At 33.6% G+C, this 24,739-nt stretch overlaps 1 protein-coding gene across 2 annotated transcripts; it reads left to right on the top strand.

The window, feature by feature from the left end:
• The first annotated feature begins 80 nt into the window (after positions 1 to 80).
• On the top strand, positions 81 to 24,739 carry CEP76 (centrosomal protein 76). Of its 2 annotated transcripts, XM_044658073.1 has the most exons (12): positions 81 to 143; positions 1,688 to 1,840; positions 3,224 to 3,302; positions 3,876 to 4,100; positions 5,412 to 5,597; positions 7,967 to 8,064; positions 9,902 to 10,030; positions 15,771 to 15,959; positions 18,115 to 18,281; positions 19,548 to 19,881; positions 20,826 to 21,043; positions 24,403 to 24,739. In XM_044658073.1, the coding sequence occupies exons 1-12, from the start codon at positions 81 to 83 to the stop codon at positions 24,539 to 24,541; spliced, it is 1,980 nt and encodes a 659-aa protein (XP_044514008.1). In that variant the 3' UTR covers positions 24,542 to 24,739. The 2 variants fall into 2 exon arrangements, with proteins under 2 accessions (XP_044514008.1, XP_044514009.1); XM_044658074.1 differs by lacking the exon at positions 3,876 to 4,100.

Below are 24,739 nucleotides of genomic sequence, written 5' to 3'. Positions count from 1 at the left end.
GGCGGGCTGGTTGCTTAGGGCTCCCGGCGGGACGGGAGAGTAGGAGTGGGCAAGTGGCAGCGGAGTTGCCAGTTTTCACCATGTCCCTGCCGCCGGAGAAAGCGTCTGAGCTTAAGCAGCTCATCCACCAGCAGCTCAACAAGGTGGGAGCACCGGCCCAGGACTGAGGGCCTGTAGAGGGGCCCGGGACCCTGGGGCCGGCGGGGGAGGGAGCCGCCTTCACCGCTTCACGGTGGGGCTAGTCTCCAGCCCGGCCTGGCCTAAGGGCTTTTCTCTTGCCGCCCGAGGAAAGGTTTGCGCCCGGTGAAGGCGTTGGTGTTGGTTGGGACGGTTGGCGATACCCGGGAGGAAACGGAATCCTAGAGGCAGAGGGAGCTGTCCAGGGCAGGACCGCGAGCTGTGGGGAAGGATGAATTCGCAGGCGGTGTAGAGGCTCCGGGGTCTGAAGGCTAGAGCTGCCTGGGAAGTAACAAGCGTAGGCGTGGGATTGCTCCACCGGGATCCAAAGGGGCTCCAATAACTCAGTTTATTGAGTAGACGTGCCCATTTCTTTGCCTTATTTCGACAACTAAGAAACTACACCAAATAGTTTAATTGGCTATTTCATAGTTAACTTTCTGAGACAGCATTACAAAAAGTATATGTGAATTATATATATGTATATATATATGCATATATATATTCGTATATATGTACACAGTGTCCCCCAAAGTCAGAATGAGGTTTGGAACTCTCATTTTCTCTATGTATTAATGCATGTATATACACGTATATATACACACATGCGTGCATGCACATGCATGTATCCACACACATAAATTTTTCCTGGTCCTTCATTTTCACCAAATGGCTATTTAGACTCCTATTTGTTATTAATGAGGAAAGGCCAAGACATTATATATACATACATATATATGGTATATAAATGTACACACATGCCTACCTCTGTACATATGTGCATATACATGTGGGTTTATATATTTGGAATTTTCAGGTAAATTTTTGAACATTGTGGTCTTGATAGAAATTTAAGCATTGTCAGATTTATATAGCCCTGCTGCTGTAATTTTGCATTTATTGGCACTTGCAGAAAGCGAGAATGAGCAATGCAGTCTAGAAATAAGAGATGCTAGCCAAGACTTGAAAGCATCTGCCATCTGGTCAGAGAGATTAAAGGAGAGATCCAGTTGAGGCAGCAGCTTAGGTGGGTAAGGGACAAAGACAAAGAAACATTAGAAAAGAAATTGCTTGAGGATGCTGACTTGGCACTAGAGGAACAGTTTGATATTTGAGATGCTGAGAGTCAAGACAAAGGATGTGTTTTGTTTGCCAAATTGTGGCAAAATTGTTTGTGGGGATATTGAGATGAAGGTTCCAAGTAGTAAAAAATAGTATTTCCATTAATTGGTATTGAATTAAAATTTTTTTAAGGTAGTTGAGGGAATCAGTTTTTATTTTTCCTTTGTTTTCACCAAATAAATAGCCTTATATTTATTATTAATGTGGAAAGGCCAAGATTCCAACTTAGAGGTTTAGTCTATATATTTTTTCAGTTAGTTTTGCTTAACTGTTTTATATCCTTCGTAAAATCAAACTTGTTTATAGTAATGCTTAATTGTCATCATATTTAATGAAGATTTGCTGGTTGCTTATGGTAGAAAAAAATAATGTTAAGTTCTCTACATAGATGGATGTCCATGGCAGGATAAGGGAAGTCCTTGCTGAAACTATACGGGAAGAATTGGCACCTGAACAACAACTTTCAACAGAGGATTTAATAAAAGCTCTTAGACGCCGAGGAATCATAGATGATGTCATGAAGGAGCTCACGTTTGTTGCTGTGAGTAATCTTTTAGAAACAATAATTCTGACTTTTTATAACTACATTGGAACTTCACAATAACAGTAGACCCAAGGTTCATGTTATAGAAATACTTTATAGTTAAAATTACCCTAAGATAGATCTTCTTGGCACTTTATTAACCAAATATCCTTTGGTGAGAGTTAAGCTACTTATGATGAATTCTACTTCATGGTAAAAAGTATTCTAGTGTGGTTCTAGAATAGTATTGCTACTGTGTAAAAAAAAAAATTCTCATTTCCTAAAGTGATTGAATTTTCTTATTATCCTTCAGTCATGTTTATGAAAATGGTTGTGTTTTAGGCAGTTACTTTAGCATTTCACCCTGAAACAATTCTTATACTATTTTCCCCTGTGGTTTCTTTGACTCACACACTCACCTAACTTGCTATTTTAATAAAATTTATAACTTGATCTTTCATCAGAAACAAGCCTTCCCTGAATTTTTATTTTTCTAGACTTAAACCTGTTACTAACTTAGCTAGACCACCACAAAGTTTTCATATTGATTCTAAAAATAACTTTATAAATTATGTTGTCTAAAGGTCAAGACAGAGCCCACTTTTTATCTGAATTTAGCTGTTGACATTAAATTTTCTTTTGTGAAACAGCCTTAGTAGCTAAAAATAAAGCCGCTCATTTCTTTAAGCAAAAATTATTCAGCAACTGTTTTAGTACTATAAAATAAATTGACAAAAATAGGTCATTTAGTGACATAACAAACTCCCAGTGCAAAAGTGATGATGACCAGACCTCTTTTGTAAAAATAAGACATAAAATGAGAAGCTGTGACCTAAATACTTGGTAATGTGTTATAAGAATTATAATCTTAATAATACACCAGAGACTAAGTACTTTTAATACAACTTACTTTTTTTGAGGCTGAGACTTATAAACTCATTTGTAAACCCATTTGTAATTAACCTAGTAATGGCTTCTACTGCATAACTGTTACTACTTTATTAAAATTAGTTCATAGAGGGAACAATGTCAAAATTCTGTAGAGTGGATAAAATTTAAATTTTTTCCCAAAACTTTAATACTTTTACATTGTACTGATTCATGAATGAACTAGGCTTTTAAATCCTTATACATTAGTCTTAGTGTGTTATTATAGTATGTTTCTATATTATTGAGGTGCAAGATTGCTTTATTTTTTATTATAGAGACTATTAACACAATAATATTTATTATTATATTATATATTAATATATTACATTATTAACAATAAAGAGTAATTTTGATGGTATATAAAGTGACATCCTTTCCATGTAAAGAATGGAAACAAATCTCTTAAACCTCATTTGTTGGAGTTTTCTTATATAATAATGACTTTATTTCTGTGTTTGTCTCCCTTTCTAGGACCTAGCTGATGGAGAACTGACTTCTTCTCCAAAGCCATCTAATTTTAATGATAAGCAGGCAACCCTTTTGAAAAAAAGTGTGTATTTTAATCTTAATATTAATTTAGTTGCTGTTATATATTTATGCATTATAGTATGCTTTCTTTAATTGTGCACATTGGAACCATGTTAAAATTTGATTATCAATTAAAAATAAACTTCACTTTGTAGGAAAGCAGTATCTAATTATATGAAACAAAGTAAATGAATCTTCTTTTTCATGTATTATAGTGCTACCATTTTATCAGGTGTGCAACATGCTTTTAAAAGTTATACCTATATATGATTTTAAATACATTGGTCTGTCCCAGAATAATTGTCAAACCCTAAGGGGAGGGTTGGTGGTTTGGTGAAGCTTAAACATTAAACAAATATCTTAAAAAAAAAAAAATAGGTAGTCCAATCTCTGAATCTAGCTCCTTCTTTGAGCCAGAATGTTAGGAAAAGTTCACCTACTTCCATGTGATCTTTATTCCTCATGAGAAAATGACTCTTAAAAGTTTTTTTATGTGTTTTAAGTTTTATTTTATGAATTTAATATTCCTATTGTTTTAAACACATTCCTTAAGATATGCTGGCAGTTTCCTCATATATATTGCTACACTTTACAGCTAATATTGATCCAACACGGAGGTATCTTTACCTTCAGGTTTTGGGTGGAAAAGCTTTCTTGGAACATCTTCAAGAACCTGATCCTTTACCTGGACAAATTTGTTCTACCTTCACTTTATGTTTACATTTTCGAAACCAACGTTTCCGCTCTAAGCCTGTCCCATGTGCCTGTGAACCAGATTTTCATGATGGCTTTTTGCTTGAAGTACACAGAGAAAGCTTAGGTAAGAAATTCCAGTGAACTGGATCAGTTAGCCTAATTTATTTTGCATGTCAGGATTTTTTTTTAATGTGCATGATTTATAAAATTAAACAATTGAATTTTGCTACTAGAAAAGATTTATGATGCTCATGTCCTCCCTTCCACTTTCTTCCTCATTTTCTCCCTCCCTTTCCAGCTTTGCCAGGCTCTTTCCAGCCAAGTTCCACTTCACTATTTCTCTTTTATTCTAGTTGTCACCCACCTTTTCCATTTTTTGTATTTATTATGTAATCAATGGTGAGTGTCTAGATTTCTAGAATCATTAAGATAAATTTAAAGGAGAATTTAGGAGTAGACAGTGTATTTTAAATATATTTCATAGTCTTGAAATTATGGTAATGAAATCTTTTATTTTCTTCGGGATTTCTTAGCCTATGGTCCATGACCTTTTATTTTAATATTTTGATAATTAATAATTTATTTCCTTTGTATTTTATTTTTATACATTTAAAAATATTCTGAAAGGGGGTCCATAGGCTTTCCTAGATTGCCAAATGGATCAGTGACACAAAAAGTGAAGAATCTTTCTTGAATACTGTATTTTTTTAACTTTTTTTAATACTATTTACTTTTTCCATCATTATTTTTACAAACTTTTTTGGGTTCTTAACAGTAAAATAACTTTTATGGCATACCTGAAAAATAGGTAAAACTACATTAATATGTTCCTGTGTAATAGAGAACTTGAATGTAAATGTAAAACTATAATTTTTCCATAAGAAATATTTATTTCATCATTTAATTGAATTTTTTTCTAAAACCAAAGTGACAAATTTTTCATTTTAGCTTGGATGAATTATTTTTGCCTATTTGTGAATTATTTTTGGCATGTTTGAAAATTTTTGTCTGTTGAAATTTTGAACTGTACTTGCAGAATGTATGGCAGCTATTACTTACATAGTATGATGCAATCTTCTATATAGTCTTCTAACAAATATCAACTACTAAGAGTTAAATTTTCTCATCTCTAAAATAGAGATAATACAATTTGTTTAATATTCAGTGCTTGGATCATGTCTCACTTTGACCAAAACCTCTTAGATGATCAATCTATAATCAACCTTTGCTATTATATTCAAAAATTTAAATTTATATTAAAATGCAACTAAAGAGAACTGAAGGTTAGAGATTTCTGTGTTTTTACCTTTGCATTTTTTTTTCCTTGAAAACAGTATAAAATGTTATTTGATTTTGTTTTAGTGAATGAAATTAGTAAGGCTAATATGAAGATATATAATATTTATTTAACTTTCTATTGGTTTACTATTGCTAGGTGATGGAACTAGAATGGCTGACGCAACAACAATGTTATCGATATGTGATCCAGTACATATGGTCCTAATAAAAACTGATGTATTTGGTGAGACCTCTTTAGTAGCATCCTACTTTTTGGAATGGCGTTCAGTCCTTGGCTCAGATAATGGAATGACCAATATTGCTGTGGAACTTCTAGGTGTAGGTATGATGATTAGAAATCAAGGTTATATGAGTTTTTCTTTTTTAAAAAAATAGATTGATATTGATATCTTTTACCTTTACTTTTATTTCCTCTATATTCCTTTTCTTTGCTTTGTCTCATAGTCATCAGTTATAATAAAGAAAGGTGAAAAGACAAAAAAAAGTTCAGCAAAAACAATCAACACATCATAAAAGTGTGATGTTCTGTGAATTAATCTAACCATTTCCCTCTACTTCTTCAAAGATGCTGGGACAGGTGTCTTCTTATATTTCATCTTTGGAACCATTTTTATTACAATTTGATTCTCATATCCTGTTACTAGATTATATCCAGAATATATGCCTTTTCATTCTAAATCTGGTGTCATAAATTTTCCTTTAAAATGAATATAGAATTTTTGGATAATTTCTTTCAGGTTATCTTAAACCATACATAAACAAAAATAAATGACAAAAATTTTTTCTTGTGTCTGCCTTGTAATAAAATATTTCAGTATTTTATATGTGAATTATAATTTCAATATTGAGCTTATTTAGTGATTGCAAAATTTAGCATGGCTTTTGTTAAGAAAACTTATTCCAGGGGGCAGCTGGGTAGCTCAGTGGATTGAGAGCCATGCCTAGAGATGGGAGGTCCTAGGTTCAAATCCGGCCTCAGACACTTCCCAGCTGTGTTACCCTGGGCAAGTCACTTGACACCCATTGCCTACCCTTACCACTCTTCCACCTATAAGTCAATACACAGAAGTTAAGGGTTTGAAATTAAAAAAAAAAAAAAGAAAAAAAGAAAACTTATTCTAGAAGATTAAACTCTCAGTAATTTGGGTAGCAATCATGAGAGTAATGCATATTTGGGGATTTTTGTATCAAGCTAAAAGTTAGAGATAATTGCTTTGTTTAAATATTTTAATTGTCTGATGAAGAAATCTTAGCGCTAAAATTGGTAATTTCTTTAAGGTAACTATTATTGAAATTAAGGATTTCTATAACATAAATTATATTAAAGAACTTTTACATTTAAGATTTTCTTATATGATGTAGGCCTATGATGAATTAATTTTTTTTAAATTTAAGTCATTTTAGATTACTATACATTTACATGGCCTTAGTTTGTATGTTACATGTACTCTTCAAAGCTACATTTATACCTTCTATAAGAATATTTAAACTTTTTGCTAATTTAGACTGGATTTTAATGTAATAAACTGAAGTCTGCTAGTCTCTGCATTACTGGTCATTTTTAATAACCGATACTGTTCACTGAAATCATCTGAGTGGTAGAACCAGGAAGTCTTATTGTGAATCTCCTCCCTTCTTTATAAATAGATACATTTGTGATTTTTCAGATTTTAGACAAATGCAAAATTTTTAAATAAGTGTTAAATTTTTAAAAAGTCTGAAATTTTTAAAAAATCACTTCCAAATGATTTCCTATGCATTTAGTCCAAACTTCTATGTTTTGTAAAAATATATTACATTTTAATGGTTCCTATTCATAATGGCAACCCTTGAACACTACAAGATTCAGATTTGATGTCTGCTGAGAAAACAAATATAATGTTATGTTTATTTGGGGTGTGAAGTATTTAGTATTCTCATTTTTTGAAAAAATGGCTATCAATTTGTTCAGGCAAACAATATCCTACATACCAGCTTCATAGTCAGAAATCTAGGTTTGAGGTCAAACTTCACCACTTTATTAGTTATGTGGTCTTTGGTAAATCACTTAACTTCTTCAGCATCCATTTCATCATCTGAAAAATGAGGCTTTTTAAAGCATAATACCAATGAGACCAGCATAGTACAGGGGAGTAAATTTGGATTTAAAGTCAGAGGACCCATTTGACTTTGGGCAAAGTATCAACACTCACTGAGCTTCAGTTTCTTCATTTGTAAAATGAGAGGGTTGAGCTAGATGACCTCTTAGATACTTTCCAACTCTAAATTAATGATCCTATGGAATATAAAATTAATATTCTTAGGAAAATAGGCATGTTCTATACATGCAAAATTAATATTAAAAGATTTCTTTCACCATTAGTTTAAGTTGAGGTAAGGGTATTTTTTTAAAAAGCTAAATTTGAGTACCAGTACAATTTATTTTGTACTTATTTTTAAGACCAACATAGTTCTATATGTAATTTCATACATATTTTGAACAGCCTATCAGATTACCTGGCTCAGTCTCTCAATGAACTAAAACTTTAAAATAAAAAATAAAGCAACATTAAATTTGCTGCTTTGTTTCAGTATTTGAATGTGAATAGTAAAGTTTCTTCACATAAATGTTAGTCTGAATTCTACTTGAAGAAAAATTTAGTTATCTAGAATTTATTAAAATCTTTAATGCTCTAATATTTACATTTGTAGGTACAGAATCAAAAGTTTCTGTTGGAATTTTAAATGTAAAAGTTGAAGTATATCCACAACTTAATCAAACATTGTCCCAGGAAATAGTAAATACTCAGGTAAGTAATTGTGAATTTTTTCATCTTGCCACTCCCTTTTATTTTAATTTTAATTAAAAAAAATTTTTTTAAACCCTTAACTTCTATGTATTGGCTCCTTGGTGGAAGAGTGGTAAGGGTGGGCAATGGGGGTCAAGTGACTTGCCCAGGGTCACACAGCTGGGAAGTATCTGAGGCCGGATTTGAATTGGCACTCCCTTTTAAAATATACATTTGCCTATTTGCCTTTAAGTTATTAAGATTTTATGGAGTACCTGCCCTGTGCTAAGTACCATGGAGATTACCAGGGTAGGAGAGATTCAATAGATGTAGATCCTGCTCTTAAGGTTATATTCTACTGGGGAGACCACACACACACACACACACACACACACACACACACAAACCAACAAGAATTACAAATGGTAGATGAAACTGAATGCATAAATTCAGAGAGGATATAGAACAGATTTGATTAGTGTAAGGTGGGATTAAATCAGAGGAAAATTGAAAACTACTCTTCAGTACTATCATTTCCAAGATGTATTGATAGTGCAAAACAGAGTTAATTGGTTAAAATTACTACAAATCATATTTTAAAGAAAAATGAGTAGAAATTACTGTATAGTTTTGAGTCTAATATGGTGGAGGAAAGAAATTGAAATTCAGATTTGGAAGAGAAACCTGACTCCTTTGTTTGCATAGTGAATTAGCGGTATTAGATATCATGGCCTTATGCTACAAAAAAAAAAAAAAAAAAAAAGAAAACTTTTTTTATTATGTGGACTTGCAGGTTCTAGCCATAATGTTGGGAAGTTACTATCTTCTCATGCTATCACATGTTGTTTTCCTGTTCTTATAAATGGTGCTGGATTTAGAGTTAAAAGACCTGGATTTCAATTTTGCTACTAATTACTTCTGTGACCTTAGGCAAGCATTGAACTTTTATGAGCCTAAGGTGCCTTAACAATAGAGTAAGAGAGGTTGGACTAAATAATTTCTCAGGTCCTTTCCAGTTCTAATTTTCATTTCTAAGACAAGTTTAAAACTGAAAAGTCCAAGGTTGATCTATACTTTAGCCCAGTAAGATACTGCTTTCTTGAGTACTCATAATAATATCCATTTCACAACTTTCTTCTGAAAGTTAATTTTATTTTGGGTAGTTTCAATACAAAGGCCTTTATTTTCTAATTGAGCAAAAAGTAATTTTCTCCTAAACAATAAACCATTGCGGGAGATTATGTGTGAAAAATCACATATAAAGTAGTGATGTGTTGCTTGGTTTAATATAACAACTTTTCTCTTTTTAAAAAAAGTTCACATGAATGATTATGTAAGGTTATATCTGGAAATGAATTCAACATAAAAACAAAATATATCTGAAAAAAACTCAGAAATGAGTACACTTTAATAGTGATGTGTAAGCTTTCTTCTTTTTTTAAAATATCATGGTCTCTTCCACAAAAGGACAAATATAGAAAAATATCCTACATGTTTACACATGTAAAATCTATCAGATTGCTTATAATCTAAGGGAGAAGAAGTGGTAGGAGGAGGGGAAGGAGGGAAAGAATTTGGAACTCAAAATTTTTTTTAAAGAATGTTAAAAAATTGCTTTTATGTATAATTGGAGAAAAATAAAATATTATTAAACAGTTATGCATAATGTTGGAAATCAACCTAATGCATATTTTTAAAGACTTTAAAATGTCAATTTTAATTTCCTTTGGTATTGTAATTATTAGCACTTAATAACCAAATTACTTTTTTAATGTGTGCTTTATTTCATGATTAATACTTTGAGAGGAGTGGACGTGTGAGAGTTTTTTAAATTAACAAATTATATTCTTTATTAAAGCTTGCTTTGGAACGACAGAAAACAGCAGAGAGAGAGCGTTTATTTCTTGTATATGCTAAGCAATGGTGGAGAGAATATTTGCAAATACGACCTTCCCACAACTCAAGGCTGGTAAAGATTTTTGCACAGGTTTGTGAATTGCATCAAAGTAGTTTCTCAGCCTATATCCATTATGTGCTTTGAAATATAAGTTTCATTTAGCATATTCATGGAAGGAAAATGAAAGTTGGTACCAAACAAACAGGATAGAATGCCAGTTTCATTTTCTTTTTCTATATGAGTATCTGCTGGGGGGAGAATAGGCCAACAAACTTGGTTTATGATTTTAGGTCACTATTTTGTAAGACTGATTTGATTCTAGCCTTTTCTAAGATTCCTATAAATATTTACTTTAAAATAGATAAAGGTTTATCTATTTTACATATACATATATAAAATATTTAAAATATATTTAAAATTTATATTAAAAATGTAATTAGAGAACTCTGTTTATTTGGTACTTGTGAACTTTGCAAATACCGCTTTTATAGTTTACAAAATGAATTGGTGTTCTGTGTATACAAATTAAATCCTGTTGGAACAAGTTATGCAATCTAAGTATATAATAGATTTCTTTTTAAGGAAACCCAGTTCCAGAAAGGTCAAATTGTTTTTGTTTTGTCTTTGTTCCTAGGGACTGTTTAAATGCTTTTTTGTATAAAATCTTAAATAGGTAATATTATTTCTAGTATAGTATCCCACTCTGATATATAACTCTTTTTTTTTTTTTTTTTTTTTTTTGTATTTTTTTTTTAAACCCTTAACTTCTGTGTATTGACTTTATAGGTGGAAGATTGGTAAGGGTAGGCAATGGGGGTCAAGTGACTTGCCCAGGGTCACACAGCTGGGAAGTGGCTGAGGCCAGATTTGAACCTAGGACCTCCCGTCTCTAGGCCTGGCTCTCAATCCACTGAGCTACCCAGCTGCCCTGATATATAACTCTTGGGCCCATTTTCCTCTCTCTGCCTGCATGTACTTCCTAGATTAGGGATTGAGGAAAGGGGTACACTTTTCAGATTGGAAACTAGGAAAGGTTTTGCTATGTTTGACTATAGGGATCAGTTTACTTTTAAGTTTGGCAATATCATTAGCTGTCACTTGGATGGCCTACAGAAACAAATGATCACCAGCATGCACCCATCTTAGACTTTTCTCACCTACATCTATGTCACCTCTATCTATCCTAAACTGTTACAAGTACTACTAGAAAACCATATTCCATCTATGGAGAAAGGATTAAGAAGAGACCAGAAGATAGATAGGGTTGTTGAGGTCCTCAGTGGAAAGCAAAGGAAAAGAAAAAAAAGTGTCACAGAAATAAGGAAAAGAAGGAAGAGGCAGGTTTATGGGGAAAAAAGAAAGCAAAGAACCAGAATGTTATATCAAAATTTGCCTTAATCAAGTAGGCTATGTTCTATCCTCAGAGAACTGACATGACCCATATTCAGGAATTCATTCTTATTACATATTTATGAATTGCATAATGTGTTCAGCTTTTATGGCCAGATAATCCCAATTTTGTAGAGAGGGATATGAAAGATGATAAATAAAGGGAAATGATGTGTTGAGATCACCCAAAATTATTGGCTGTAATAGAATTTAGATCCTAGTTCTGACTTCTGAATAGTGTCTTTATGACTTGACTTTTTTACCTCTTTTCTTATACATAAGTTAATAAAATATTAGTAATATTTAGATTTTCATGTTAGATAATGGAGTTTGTTTATATGTGTACCATTTGGAAGTCACTATTGCCCAGACTTGCCCAAGGTCACCTAGCCAGTAAAGTATCAGAAGTGGGATTTAACCCTCTTTTTCTTGAATAAAAGTCTAAGCACTCTATCCATTATATCATGCTAACTATATACATGTGTAACTGTAACCCCCCCCCCCCCCGCCACCACCAAGTGCATCAGACATATACCAGGATGTCCTGGGTTATCTCCATCCAGGTCTGAGGTGAAATGGTGGTCAAGTTGGTAGTAATGACCTGACCTGCCTGGGCAATGCTGCCTCCTGTCTCTGCTTCAGGCATCTTGATGCTTTAAAGTGGCTCGATTGCCCTATGGGTGGCAGTTGGTGGGGATAGCCTTCTGCCTTTTGGTGGCAGTGGATCAACAATTGTTGCTGATAGAAAGGCAGTTCTGCCCCTTCTCCACAATACACTGATGGCTGTGAGGGCTGGGCTAGAAGCAGGACTGGTTGGTTTGAGGGACACTGCCATTCCAAAGGCTTTTGGGCTCAGAGTCTTTGACTATCTCCTTCTGGGTATATAAGGAAGATGGTCATGGTGGAAATATTGGCCTGAACTGTCTAGCACATGCTTCCTCCCTCTTTATCCTTCTATTTCTGCGTTACAGATACTCTGTTAATTCTAAGGGTACCAGTTTTTTTTTGCAGCCCATTTAAAAACTTTCTACCACTACTCCATTTTGGAGTAACCCCAAAAGTTTTGGAGCCAAAAAAGAAACAAATACAGGTTTACTTGCCCTCTATCACTCCCCACTCCCGCTTTTCCCATTTCAAAACTAGGGCAACTTCTCGTTCAGTTAACAAAGTTTGCAAATCACCCTACTCTGAATGATCTACCACCTCTACCTCCTTTTGCCACATCTACCTCCATTCTGTGACATTAAGCTCCATAGAGCCACTTCCACAGCTTGGAACAGCAGTTCATTAGAGCATATCAATAAGAAGAGTTGAAATCATGGGAATCGCATTAGAATGTGATTATAGATTATAATCAAGTTTTATAAAAGTTACATATAGGTGGCAGAAATAAGTGACCTATTTCTGGACCAGTTCAGTTCCTTTTTTGTTCTAGTCTCCTAGCTGTAAATCAGTGTGTAGTGTGTAGTAAAATAGTAAAAACAGTACTGAGCTTGGAGTCAGAGGACCCCAAGTTTGGATCCTGACTCTGCTATTCATTATGACTTAGAGCAAGTCGTTTAACTTTCAGCTTTAGTTTCTTCATTTATTAACAAGGAGGTTAGGACTAGAAAACCTTAATGTCCTTTCTAGCTCATTGATATATAATTCCCTATCAATTTGCCATAATAGGCCAGTGATATACTTTTTATAATCATTTTTGAATATCTCATTAAAAGAATTAATATTAGGAAAAATTACAATAATAAGTTAAGGTATTCACAGTCTAATAACATTGAGTAATTTATAAGAGCTGATTGTAATTAGTTTGAGTTTTGAAATGTCTTCAAAAGTTTCTTTAGTGTTTTTAGGATTTTGATTTACCATATTCAGCATTTCATTATCACAGTGAATTCTGGATAATAGAATCAGTTAACTTATTTGAATCTGAATGGGAAAAACTCATTAGTTTAGCACTAATGAGTTTTTGTTTTTGATATTGAGGTGCTTTTTAGAGTTTGGTACCTTGATTATGACTGAAACAATCTTCAGAGGCAGTTTGCTTTTTAACTTAGAAAAACTATTTAACTTTTTGATTTGAAAGGAAGTATTTTATATAAATTACCTATGTATCTGGATAGTTAAGTCTTTTTCTTTACCTTAAGGATGGCTGCTACCTTGGAAACAATTAGAGGTAGGTGGTAGGGAAGAACCTCTTCCAGTTCTGTTAGAAGGTATTACTTACAATATAAATGGAACACATCTTCATGTGTTGTCTAAATTAGCTCTGAATTTAAAAGACCAGTATATAAACTTTACTTTGGGGTCTCAGTAAATTGACCAGAAAGTCAAAGAAAATATATGGGCTTTTGGTTGTTGCTAAATTAACAGATGATAATTGCTGAAAGATAATAAAGATCTCTATTTACACAATATCCTCTGTAACTAAACCCTGACATTATAGTTGAGATTTAGAAAATGTAGAGACTTCCCAGAACTTTCAAAACTATTTGAATTAGAACCAAATCACCATTTCTTGAAGCAAATTCAATAATCAGAATTGATCCAACAAGAAATGAGTGCTAATAGCTATTTTTATGTGTTAAACAAGAAGAGTATTGATATGAAAAATCTCGTTCATAATCTTTCTCAGGATATTGGAATTGTAGATTTATTTTCTTTCTGGTTTTGCCTAATTCATTCTAATTATATCTCTTATTACCTCTCGTCTGAATGTCTGCAAATAGCCTCCTAATTTCTTTCCCAATCTCCCCTATCTCCTATCTTCAGTCCATCTTCCACACAACATTAAATTGATATTCCTAAATTACAGATCTAACAATGTCACTTCCCTGCTCAAGAAGCTACTTTTTGCCTCTAGGATAAAATATAAATTCTTTTGGCTTTTAAAGCCCATCACAATATGGCTCTTGTCTATTTTCCCAAATTTTTTGCACATTCTTTTCTTTCACAGTAATGCCTGGACCTGTGTTTTCGTTGGTATATAGAATCTTTTAGCTAGAAAACTGCTTCTACCAATGCAGATCAGTACCTTCTCTGTAACTTACAGTCTTAGAGAATTGTCTAGCATTCTGATATGTTAAACAGCTTGCTCAGGGTCACATAGCAAGAGGCTGGACTTGAACTCAAATATTCCTGGCATTGGGGCCAACTCTCTATCCTTATGTATTTCACATGCCAGCTAGAACGGTTTAGTTGCTATTCCCTGGTTCCAGCACTCCCTTTCCTATCTCCTTTGGGCTTCCTCCTCACCCTGTGTTACAGAGTCCATAGCTTTCTTCTCACCTCAGCTGAAGTACCATACTCAGCAGTGAGCTGCTTCAGATCTCTCCAGTTGTGAGTGCTTTCTACATTGACATTACTTTGTGTGTGTAGTTTGTGTTTCATTTCTGTGTACAAGTTGTTTCTGTAGGCAAAAATACCTACCTTCATTAAGTGCCTTCTGTGTGCTCACTTCTGTGCTAAGAGTTGAGGAATGCTACTCTCAAGGAGCTCAGAATCTAGTAGGGGAGGCAACATGCAAGCTACTTATAACCAAGTAATATACATGTTAAATTGAAAATAACAGAGGGAACTAGAATGAAGAGGAATTGGGAATGATTTCTTATAGGAAGTGGGGTTTTAGCTGGGACATGACAAAAGCCACAAGGCAGAGCTGAGGAGGGAGAGCATTCCAGGCATGGGAGGAAGCCAGAGAAAATACCTGGAGTCTGGAGGTACAGTGTCTTATTTTGTTTGAGCAAGAGCAAGGAGTTCAGTGTCACTGGATTGTAAAGTGGAGTATGAGAGGTATAAGGTGTAAAAATACTGGAGAGGTAGGAAGGAGCCAAATTTAAATACTAGGCAGGTGATTTTATATTTGATCTTGGAGGAATTAGGGAGCCACTGGAGTTTATTGAATAGGAGAATGATATGGGCACTCCCGTGCTTTGGGAAGATCACTTTAGCAGATTAGTGGGGACAGACTTGGGGCCAGGAGACCAACTATCTGCTTATTATAGTGGTCCAGGCATGAGGTGATGAGAGATAGAAGTATATATGAGAGATGTTAGGAAGGTAGAATTAACAGGACTTGGCAACAAATTTATATAAGAGGTAAAAAAAAAAGTGAAGAATTGACTAGTTAGGGTAATGGTGCCCTGCAACAGTAACTGGGAAGTTAGGAAGAAGGGTAAGTTACCCCCCTACCCCACCAAGGGAAGGGACTGTTTCATTTTTGCCTTTATACTCCCCATAACTTTCATGATACCTGGCACATTGTAGGTGCTTAATAAATGCTTGTTGAATGAATATAAAGATATTTACAAAAAGCATTAGAATTTTATTTCTAAAGAATTTAAGTTTATTTTTTTTATTCTTATTTTCTTATCCTGTATGGGTCATTCTAAAGAAAGTGATAAAATTTGATGGAAATTAATTATAAATGATACCTTATTTTCAGGATGAAAATGGAATAAATAGACCAGTATGCTCTTATGTCAGACCCCTTCGAGCTGGACGGCTCCTGGATACTCCAAGGCAAGCAGCAAGATTTGTTAATGTCCTTGGTTATGAAAGAGCCTCTGTTATTGGAGGAGGAGGTAAACACGAACAATGGTGCACTCTACTGGCCTTTCTCTGTAGAAACAAGGTATAGGATTATTAACAGCAGTCCATTATAGTTATTCTGAACTTTTTATTTAAATGTTTACCCCCCAAAATGTTTAGATTGTAATCTAAACATTAAAGTGTTATTCAAAATCTTAACCTTTTACTTTCACCTCTTGGGGAGGAATACATTTAAAGAAGTCAAAGAAAATAAATAATGATGAGACTAAATAACGAAGATGAATGAGTCACAAAAAAATAATGTCAGCTCCACAGCTCCCTTTCTATCACACACAGTCTTTTAAGGCCAACATAAATTATTAAGAAGAGCTGGATTTCTAAAGTTAACCCTTTACAGACTGGCTGAATTCTGAACTAAATTCAGAAACAAAGAATCATGACTTAAGCAATTATAGGATGCAGGCAAGAGCAAAATTTTGGTCCACAGCTTAGGCCTGTGATTGGTCAGTCCAAAGCCTCTTCTAAAAGGCAGAATTCTGCTAGGAGAGTGGTAGGATTAAGTTCATTTTTCACAGTACTTAAGAAAAGAGAAAATAGAAATAACACCTTGGATTTATATAATAGCCTGTTTTTAAAATTAATTCTATTTTTATTTCTCTTAATGAGAATCCTGTAAAGTAGAGAGATAGCTATCTCATTTTAAGCATATAAAAACTGATATATAATGATAAATGAAATAGTGAATTGTGGTAGAACTCACACTAAAACCATGGTCTCCTCATCCTACTTGTAGATTTGATGGTTTTAAAATAAATGGGGGAAATGCAAATATCTTGAAAATATGACATTTTAAAATTTCAAGTTTGGGGTAATTTTTAATAATTTAGAGATGTTATTGAATTATTTCTGATATTCCGTATCCAATAGATATCTTTAAAAATAATAATAGGCAAGTAGGATTCACACTATTGAAACAATATGAGTAGGATTTTAGTGCGTTTGTCAAACACAAGTATTATTTTTTAAATATCTTAGAATCAATACTAAGTATTAGTTCCAAGACAGAAAAACAATAAGAGTTAGGCATTTGGGGGTAAGTGATTTGCCCAGAGTTACAAAGATAGAAAGTGTCTAAGGCCAGATTTGAACCCTAGACCTCTCTTTTCTAGGCCTACCTGCTCTAAATATTTTTTTTATAAAAAAGTTATTTATACAGGGAGGGATTGGGGCTGCCCTATATTACAGTTCATACAGATTGGTCAATATTTTAACTAATCATATAGTGATTTCTTTTAAAAAACAAAAAATTTTCCAATTTACCTGTTTAGGTCTGGTTGGTTTTAATTAAAGTAGGCAAGGCATATGTAGAGTTTGAGGTTTATTTTTTTAAAGAAATTTTAGAAAAATTAAATGTGCCACATTAAACTCAATTTTAGAACTAATAATGTAAATGAAACATAGATGGGTTCACCTTAGGGTAATAGTGTTATCACAAATGACTTAGTATTAATTGATAATGTCATTGAAGAATTAATTTTATTTTTGGCCTAAATATATTCTTACTATAAATTAAAAAAAAAAGATCAATTTAGAGTTCATGTTATGTGGTCTTTTAAAACTCTAAATAATAGAGTAGTTATCAAAAGCAATAATACATTGGTGGGCTATATAAATGGAAAATGGCATTCTTTTTATTTGACAGAAAATGGAGTTCAGTGACTTATCAAAAAGATGACAGACAAAATCTCTGGCAGAATTTCCAACTCCTTGGTTTCCAAATTAAAAATATTACTTGTTAAAATAGAATTGCAGGTGGCTTTAGTAGATTAAGAGCCAGGCCTGGGTTTAAATTTGGCTTCAGACACTTCCTAGCTGTGTGACTTCTGGGCAAGTCACTTAAGCCCATTGCCTAGCCCTTACCACTCTTCTGCCTTGGAACCAATACACAGTATAGATTTTGAGATGGGAGGGAATAATTAAAAAAAAAGAATTGCACATTAAGAGAATTCATGTTTTATGGTGCTGAATATTTTATGAACCTTACATTTTTAACAGAATTTGTTTGACCCTAAAACTGATGATGACTTTTCAATCTCAGAGACATTTTTATCATTTTAACTTTGACTTTTGGGATTCATCAGAGGCAATTTTTTTTTTACTTATAGATCTGTTTTGCATTTTTTAAATATGTTGGAAACAATTGCTACATATTTTAATGCAGTTTCTTCATTTCCTAGGGTGACTGTGAAGATCATGCTAACCTTTTGTGCAGCCTTCTCCTTGGATATGGATTAGAAGCCTTTGTTTGTGTAGGGACAAAGGCTAAAGGAGTCCCTCATGCATGGGTTATGACATGTGGGACTGATGGCACCATTACTTTTTGGGAAAGTTTAACAGGGCATAGGTTAGTAAACTTAATTTTTAAAAATTCATTAGACAAAGAATGCCCTACTTTAATGTAACTTAATTTTAATGTAGTGTTTGTGTTGATTTGTGATTTGAAATGTCTTTAGTGGAGTAAGCTTAATTTTCTAGTCTTTTTATATGGTCATGTAAATATTTCAATTAAGGCAGCTATGTAAATGAATAAAAAGAAACTTGACTTATAAGAAATTTTTTTAACCAGGTTACCCTCTCTTATCTAGGTATACTCTTGGTAAAATTAAATCAACATTCATTTCTACTTATTTGACATATAAGTTGTTACCATGAACATATTTGCTCTCAACTATTCTTATGGTTGGATAGAAGTTAGATTTTTAAGTGTACGTGAAGAAGTCCACAAAAATGTCAGTCTGTCAAATAAGACTACCTTTATCTTTAGAAAAGTTTAAGTGCCAGTTTTGAAGTGAATAATTTTGATTTATGTGATGTATATAGATAATAATACTTGTCTGTGAAAAAAAGCTTGAAATTATAAGTTCTTAAAATAGTCGATTTAACTCTCGCTTCTTACCATGGCCAAGTTACAACTTCTCTGGGCTCAAGTTTCCAGATATATAAAACAGGGAAAATAACATTTGTGATAGTATCTACCTCAGAGAATTTGTAATTTTAATACCTTCAAGTGCTATATATAAAAATGTAAATTATTGTTGTTGCCTAGAAAAGAGCAATAGTCTTAGTTCTGTTTGGTATAGTTGTCTTATTTTAATTGTATAATAAGTGCTTAATTTGATCTGCAAACTTAACAACAGTGTTGGTTTAAAATAGTAACACCTAAAAGGAGTTCCCTGAAAAGCAAAGGAAAAAAACAATTTATTGCCTGTGTGCATATGTATTTAAACATGCAAGTATAGATGCATACATCTGTGTATACATTATGTGTGTATATGTAAACATTGTGTAATTCATATATAGAAAAAGGCAATTGTACTTAGGTTTTATAAAAATCCATATTTAAGCCTCTATATAGACCAATATGATACTTTTCTTGATTAAACTATTATATATTGGCCATAAAATCATAAGAACTGCTAGTTTACTTGTTATCGTTCAAGTGAAGTGAGTAATGAAATTATGAAAAATATGTAAAAGAAAGGAAAAAAAATATGGTACTAGTACTGGGAGCAGTTCTATCTTTCAGTGGTAGCTAAATGTTTTTGTATTGTAAAAACACCATATTCTTAATTTTAAAAATCATGTAAAAGTGTGTCATTTTTATCTTCAGGTATATCCATAAGCCCATCAATCCTGATGATCCTCCAGCTGTGGAACAACCCAAACCACTATACCCATATCGAACTATAGGGTGTGTTTTCAATCATCAGATGTTTTTGGGGAACTGTCAACCTTCCGACTCAGTAGAACTCTGTGTATTTGATCTAAATGATGAGTCCAAATGGAAACCCATGAGTGAAGAAGCCATCAAATCAGTTTGTGCTCCTGGTGCAACAACTTCACTTCCTCCCTTTCCCCCACTTTGTGCTTCAGTGATTGATTCTTCAGTAACAAGTAATGAAATCGAAATGCAACTGAGATTGCTGGTATCAGAACACAGGCAGGTAAATGTTTTTTGAATTTAAGTATCATAAATAAAAAACCAGCTGTTAGCAATCGTTAACCAAAATAGCGAGGCTTTTTAAAGGAACTTTACAGCCAAGGAGATAAATTTTTTTTACATTCTGGCATATCAACAATTCATTAATTCTGAAGTTGAAATTCATTATATTTGTCTTCAGTCTCAGAGTAGAGATGATTAAGTTTTTTGGCTTTAAGTAAATATTAGGAATTTGAAACTATTTTGTGTAAGTTTTCCCTATTGTAGACTAGACACTATAAAATCAGGTTTAATTATCATAAATTGTGTAAAGTTTTTTAAAAAACATTGTTTTTAAAAATCAGAATTATTCTTTTAAGCTGTTTTTTCTGCTTATTGTTGACACATAACCTGAACATGTTTTGTCTTGATGTACAAAATTGCAATGGAATCACAGAATTTAAAGTCAAAAGAGATTTCAGAAATCATCTAGTCTATCCCAACTCATTTTTCTGGTAAGCAACCTGAGGTCCAGAGAGATTAGCTGAGTGGAACAAGCTAATTAATGGCAGAGCTGGGACTGGAATCCTATTCTCCTGACTAGTAAACTAATTCTTGTTCCACTAAAATTATGTTACTAGTATTTGGCTTTTATATTGAGAATACTGCATGGTATTTTCTTAGATGGATTATAAAATATATATACATATATATTATTTAGCACTACATTCTATCATCTTTTCAGTATGTTTAGATTACTTAAAAAGTAATTCTCATGCCAATAGTTTACTTTTGTTTATATAGCTTTATAATACATTTCATCAAAATACTTCATTTCAGTAGAACCTGGTAAATTTATTTTCTTTTAAAACTTTGATTGTGTGTTGAAAAATACCAGATTAAATTATTATTTACTTCATGCTTTCTAGGTAGAAAAATATGTTCTTCATGGTTTACTTTCTGTTATAGGATCTTGGCCTCACTACTGTTTGGGAAGACCAGCTTTCTTATCTTTTGTCACCAGCTTTGGCATCTTATGAATTTGAGCGTACAACTAGCATATCTGCAGGAAATGAAGAGTTTCAGGATGCCATAAGGAGAGCTGTACCTGATGGTCATACATTTAAAGGGTTTCCTATACATTTTGTGTATAGAAATGCAAGGCGAGCATTTGCTACGTGTCTCCGGTAGGATATTTATAGAATCAACTCTGTAAAGCTAGAGAGGATTATAAAGAACATTTAGCCCAAACCTATTTTATAGATGAAGAAACTTAGTTCTGGAGAGATTGTGTGCCACATTCAGAGTCCCACAGCCAGTATTTCTCATGTAGTTTTGGATAATGTAAAAAGCTCTGAAGTAAGAAGTCCTGAATTCAAATACTGCCTCACTTCCCTGGGTAACTGAGCAAATTATTTAATCTTGTTCTTAGTTTCCTCTTGAAAAATAAGGTTGTTGGAATGGATGATACCTAAAGTACCTTCCAACTTTAGATTTATATTATCCTATATACTACAGTATTTGCAGGAAATAAGGAAATTCAATTTTCACCTGTTTTAAATATTTTTATTGTTCTTCCTCACAACATTATCTATGGAACAAGCTAGATCAGAGAGTAGGAAGCTGAAGTTAATATAAAACAGCAACAGTAACTAGCATTTATATAGTGGTTTAAGGCCTACAAAACATTTTTATAGATACCTCATTTTATCCTCACAACAACCCAGAGGAGGGAAAGGAGGGAAGTGCTTTTATTATCCCCATTTCACTTGCCCAGAGTCATACAGTTACTAAGTGTCTGAGGCAGAATTTGAACTCAGATCTTTCTGACTCCAGTAGCAGCCTATTCTCTACTATACCACCTTGCTGCTAAGAAATTAGAAGTATTTTTTGCATTATAGATCAGTGACCTATTGACATTTTTCTTACTGGAGAATCAAATTAGTTGTCATTTATTAAGCACCTACTAAATGCTGGTCAATCCTAGGATACATCTATAAAGAATGGGCCAATTGCCATTCTTACATTCTAATGAGGGAGACAATAGTACATATTTGAATATATGGAATAAAAAACAAAGCAGGTATACATTGGATAGTTTTGGAAGAAGGGTACCAGCTGTAGAGTATGTTCAAGAAGAGCTTTGTGAACAAGACGGTGCTTGGGTTGTATCTTAGAAGAAAAGAAGGATTTTGTGAAATAGAGATTAGGAGGAAGGAAATTCTAGGCATTCAGAACAGCCTGTGCACAGAGGTGTGGATACAGGAGGCAAGGGATAGAATGTTATGTCTGAGGAATGGAAAGAAGGCCCATTTGATTAGATTGTAGAATGTAGAAGGGGAAATAATTTTCATTGAGGCTAAAAAGATAAATGGGACCAAGTTGTAATGGTCTTTAAAAGCCAAACAGAGAAGATGATATTTTGTACTGGAGACACTAAAGAACAACTAGAGTTGATGGTTTAGGAGACTGACATTGTCAGATCAGTGTTCAAAGGAAATTTCTTTGGCTGCAATGTATAGAATGAATGAGTAGAGAAAGAAAGCAAGAAGACCAATCAGGAGGCTGTTGTGGTAAACTGGGCAAGAGGTAATGATTAAAAGAGATGTTGAATGGCTAAGCTATTCTTAGCAATACAGTGATCCAAGACAGTTCTGTAGGACTTATGATGAAAGATGCTATCCACCTGCAGAGAAAGAATTGATGGAATCTGAATGCAGATTGATGCATATATTTTTTACTTTTTTTTTTACTATTCTTGCTTTTTTCTGCCTGTGTTTTCTCTTGCAACATGACCAAAATGGAACTGTTTTGCATGAATGCACACTTATACTCTAGATCAGTGGTGGGCAAACTTTTTAAAGAGGGGCCAAAGGAAAGGAAATGCTCATCTGTCAGTCTGTTTCTAAGGCAACTCTTTTGAAGTTTCATTGTATTATATCCTACTCATTGTATTCGTCAGATTAGGAATAATGTTGCACATTTGGATAGAACACTTCAGGGGACCACATCTGGCCCGTGGGCTGTAGTTTGTCCATCACTGCTCTAGATCATATTGTTTGCCTTCTCAAGGAGGTGGAAGGGAAGTGAAGAAAGAAGAGAATTTGGAACTCAACATTTTTTAAATTATTAATTGCTTGCTTAGATGAGTGATTCCTAAAGTGGGCGCTACCGCCCCCTGGTGGGTGCTGCAGCGATCCAGGGAATGGTGATGGCCACAGGTGCATTTATCTTTCCTATTAATTGCTATTAAAATTTAAAGAAAATTAATTTCCAGGGGGCTAAGTAATATTTTTTCTGGAAAGGGGGCAGTAGGCCAAAAGAGTTTGGGAACCACTGGTTTAGAGCAACCATTATATTGTAGCCTTCCTTTCCATTAAGATATCAAGTTAAGTCAGATGATGGGTCTACAAGTCAACTCTAACATTTCACTCATCTCATTGCATACTGGTCTCCCCTGCAATCAAAGCTCTTTACCCATCTCTGATCCTGCAATCATTCCTTTTGTTATTTCTTGGCCCATCTTATTTCTTTCCCAGGTAGAATGCTCTTTCCTTCTTTTAAAATCTTACTCAAAGCTCCCTCAGAGTTTTCCCCAACAAATTTACCATTGCCTAAATAATAATTTATTATATCCTATCCCCTAAATACATGTATTCTCATTGTAGATTATTTAGATTGGTGCTTGTTGATCAAATTATTAATTATTGTTAATGTTGATAATATTAAAATTGTTTACATGTATTTGAGAAAAGTTAAAATCAAATGCAAAAAAGAGAAAGATAGATGAGGATGAGGTCCTGAAGTAAGATGATAGCTATGTGAATAGAGAGAAGGGGTCTTGTGAGAGATGTTGTAGAGGTGAGATTTAGTAAAGTGATTGGTTATATAAAGTGAAGATAATGAAGTTATGAACTTGGAAAACTGGAAAGGTAGTACTGCCTTTGATAAAAAAAATTGTGACACTTGGAAAATGGGTATGTTTGAGGGGTATGTTTTTTTGAGGAAAAACATTAGTTTCTCTTTTGGACATGGTGAGTTTGAAATGCCTCTGAAACATGTCCAAGACTAAAATTCAAGGTAGAGACTGGGGCTAGATATATAGATCCCTGAGTCATCTGTCTAGAGATGATATTGGAGCTGATGAGATTTCCAAGTAAGAGAATGCAGAGGAAACAGAAAAGAGGGCCCTGGACAGGAACTTTTGGTAATCTACAATGAATGTGATATGAATGAACCAGCAAAGGAAATTGAGAAGGAGCAGTGTGAGAAATAGGGGGAGAACTAGGGGAGACTGCTGTCATGAAATTCTAGAACAGTGAGATTATCCAGGAGGGGGAGGATGGTCAAGGATTAAGACTGAGAATGACTATAAGATTTGGCAGCCATGTGACTAACCTAGTATATCTCTCAAACTAGCACAATATTCAAGACAATCAAAGATCTGCAAGTGTTTATAAGAATTTTCATTTACTTAAAAACGCAGCGACATTATACTTGATTACTTAACTATGATATTAGCATTTTTTATTTTGTCTTTGTACAGGTCTCCTTTCTGTGAGGAAATAATCTGTTGCAGAGGTGACCAGGTGCGACTTGCAGTCCGTGTTCGAGTATTTACCTACCCTGAATCTGCTTGTGCTGTTTGGATCATGTTTGCTTGTAAATATCGATCTGTGCTGTGAGAAGAAACACATTTGTTTTCTTTTGAGAGGGACTTGACAACACTGCACATCATTAGCCATTCACAGGTGCTTTCTTATAAAAATCACTATCTGGCTCATATATCACAATTTCAATTTTGTATATAAACTTAACTAATAATGTTTGAAATTATTGGTGTGTGTATTTAAAAATTAAGGATAACAGACTTGTATAAACTT

Source organism: Gracilinanus agilis, chromosome 1, assembly GCF_016433145.1.
Source record: "Gracilinanus agilis isolate LMUSP501 chromosome 1, AgileGrace, whole genome shotgun sequence".
Taxonomy (NCBI): Eukaryota; Metazoa; Chordata; class Mammalia; order Didelphimorphia; family Didelphidae; genus Gracilinanus; species Gracilinanus agilis.
The sequence above is the reverse complement of the archived record's forward strand: the minus strand, read 5'-3'. Positions and strand labels throughout refer to the sequence as shown.

What these genes read in the sequence shown, in the direction of transcription:
- CEP76 (XM_044658073.1), top strand. Translation starts at nt 81, where the DNA reads ATGTCCCTGCCGCCGGAGAAAGCGTCTGAGCTTAAGCAGCTCATCCAC. An exon ending in TCCACCAGCAGCTCAACAAG is followed by an intron (nt 144 to 1,687) that starts GTGGGAGCACCG and finishes TTCTCTACATAG; the next exon opens with ATGGATGTCCATGGCAGGAT. An exon ending in GCATTTGCTACGTGTCTCCG is followed by an intron (nt 21,044 to 24,402) that starts GTAGGATATTTA and finishes GTCTTTGTACAG; the next exon opens with GTCTCCTTTCTGTGAGGAAA.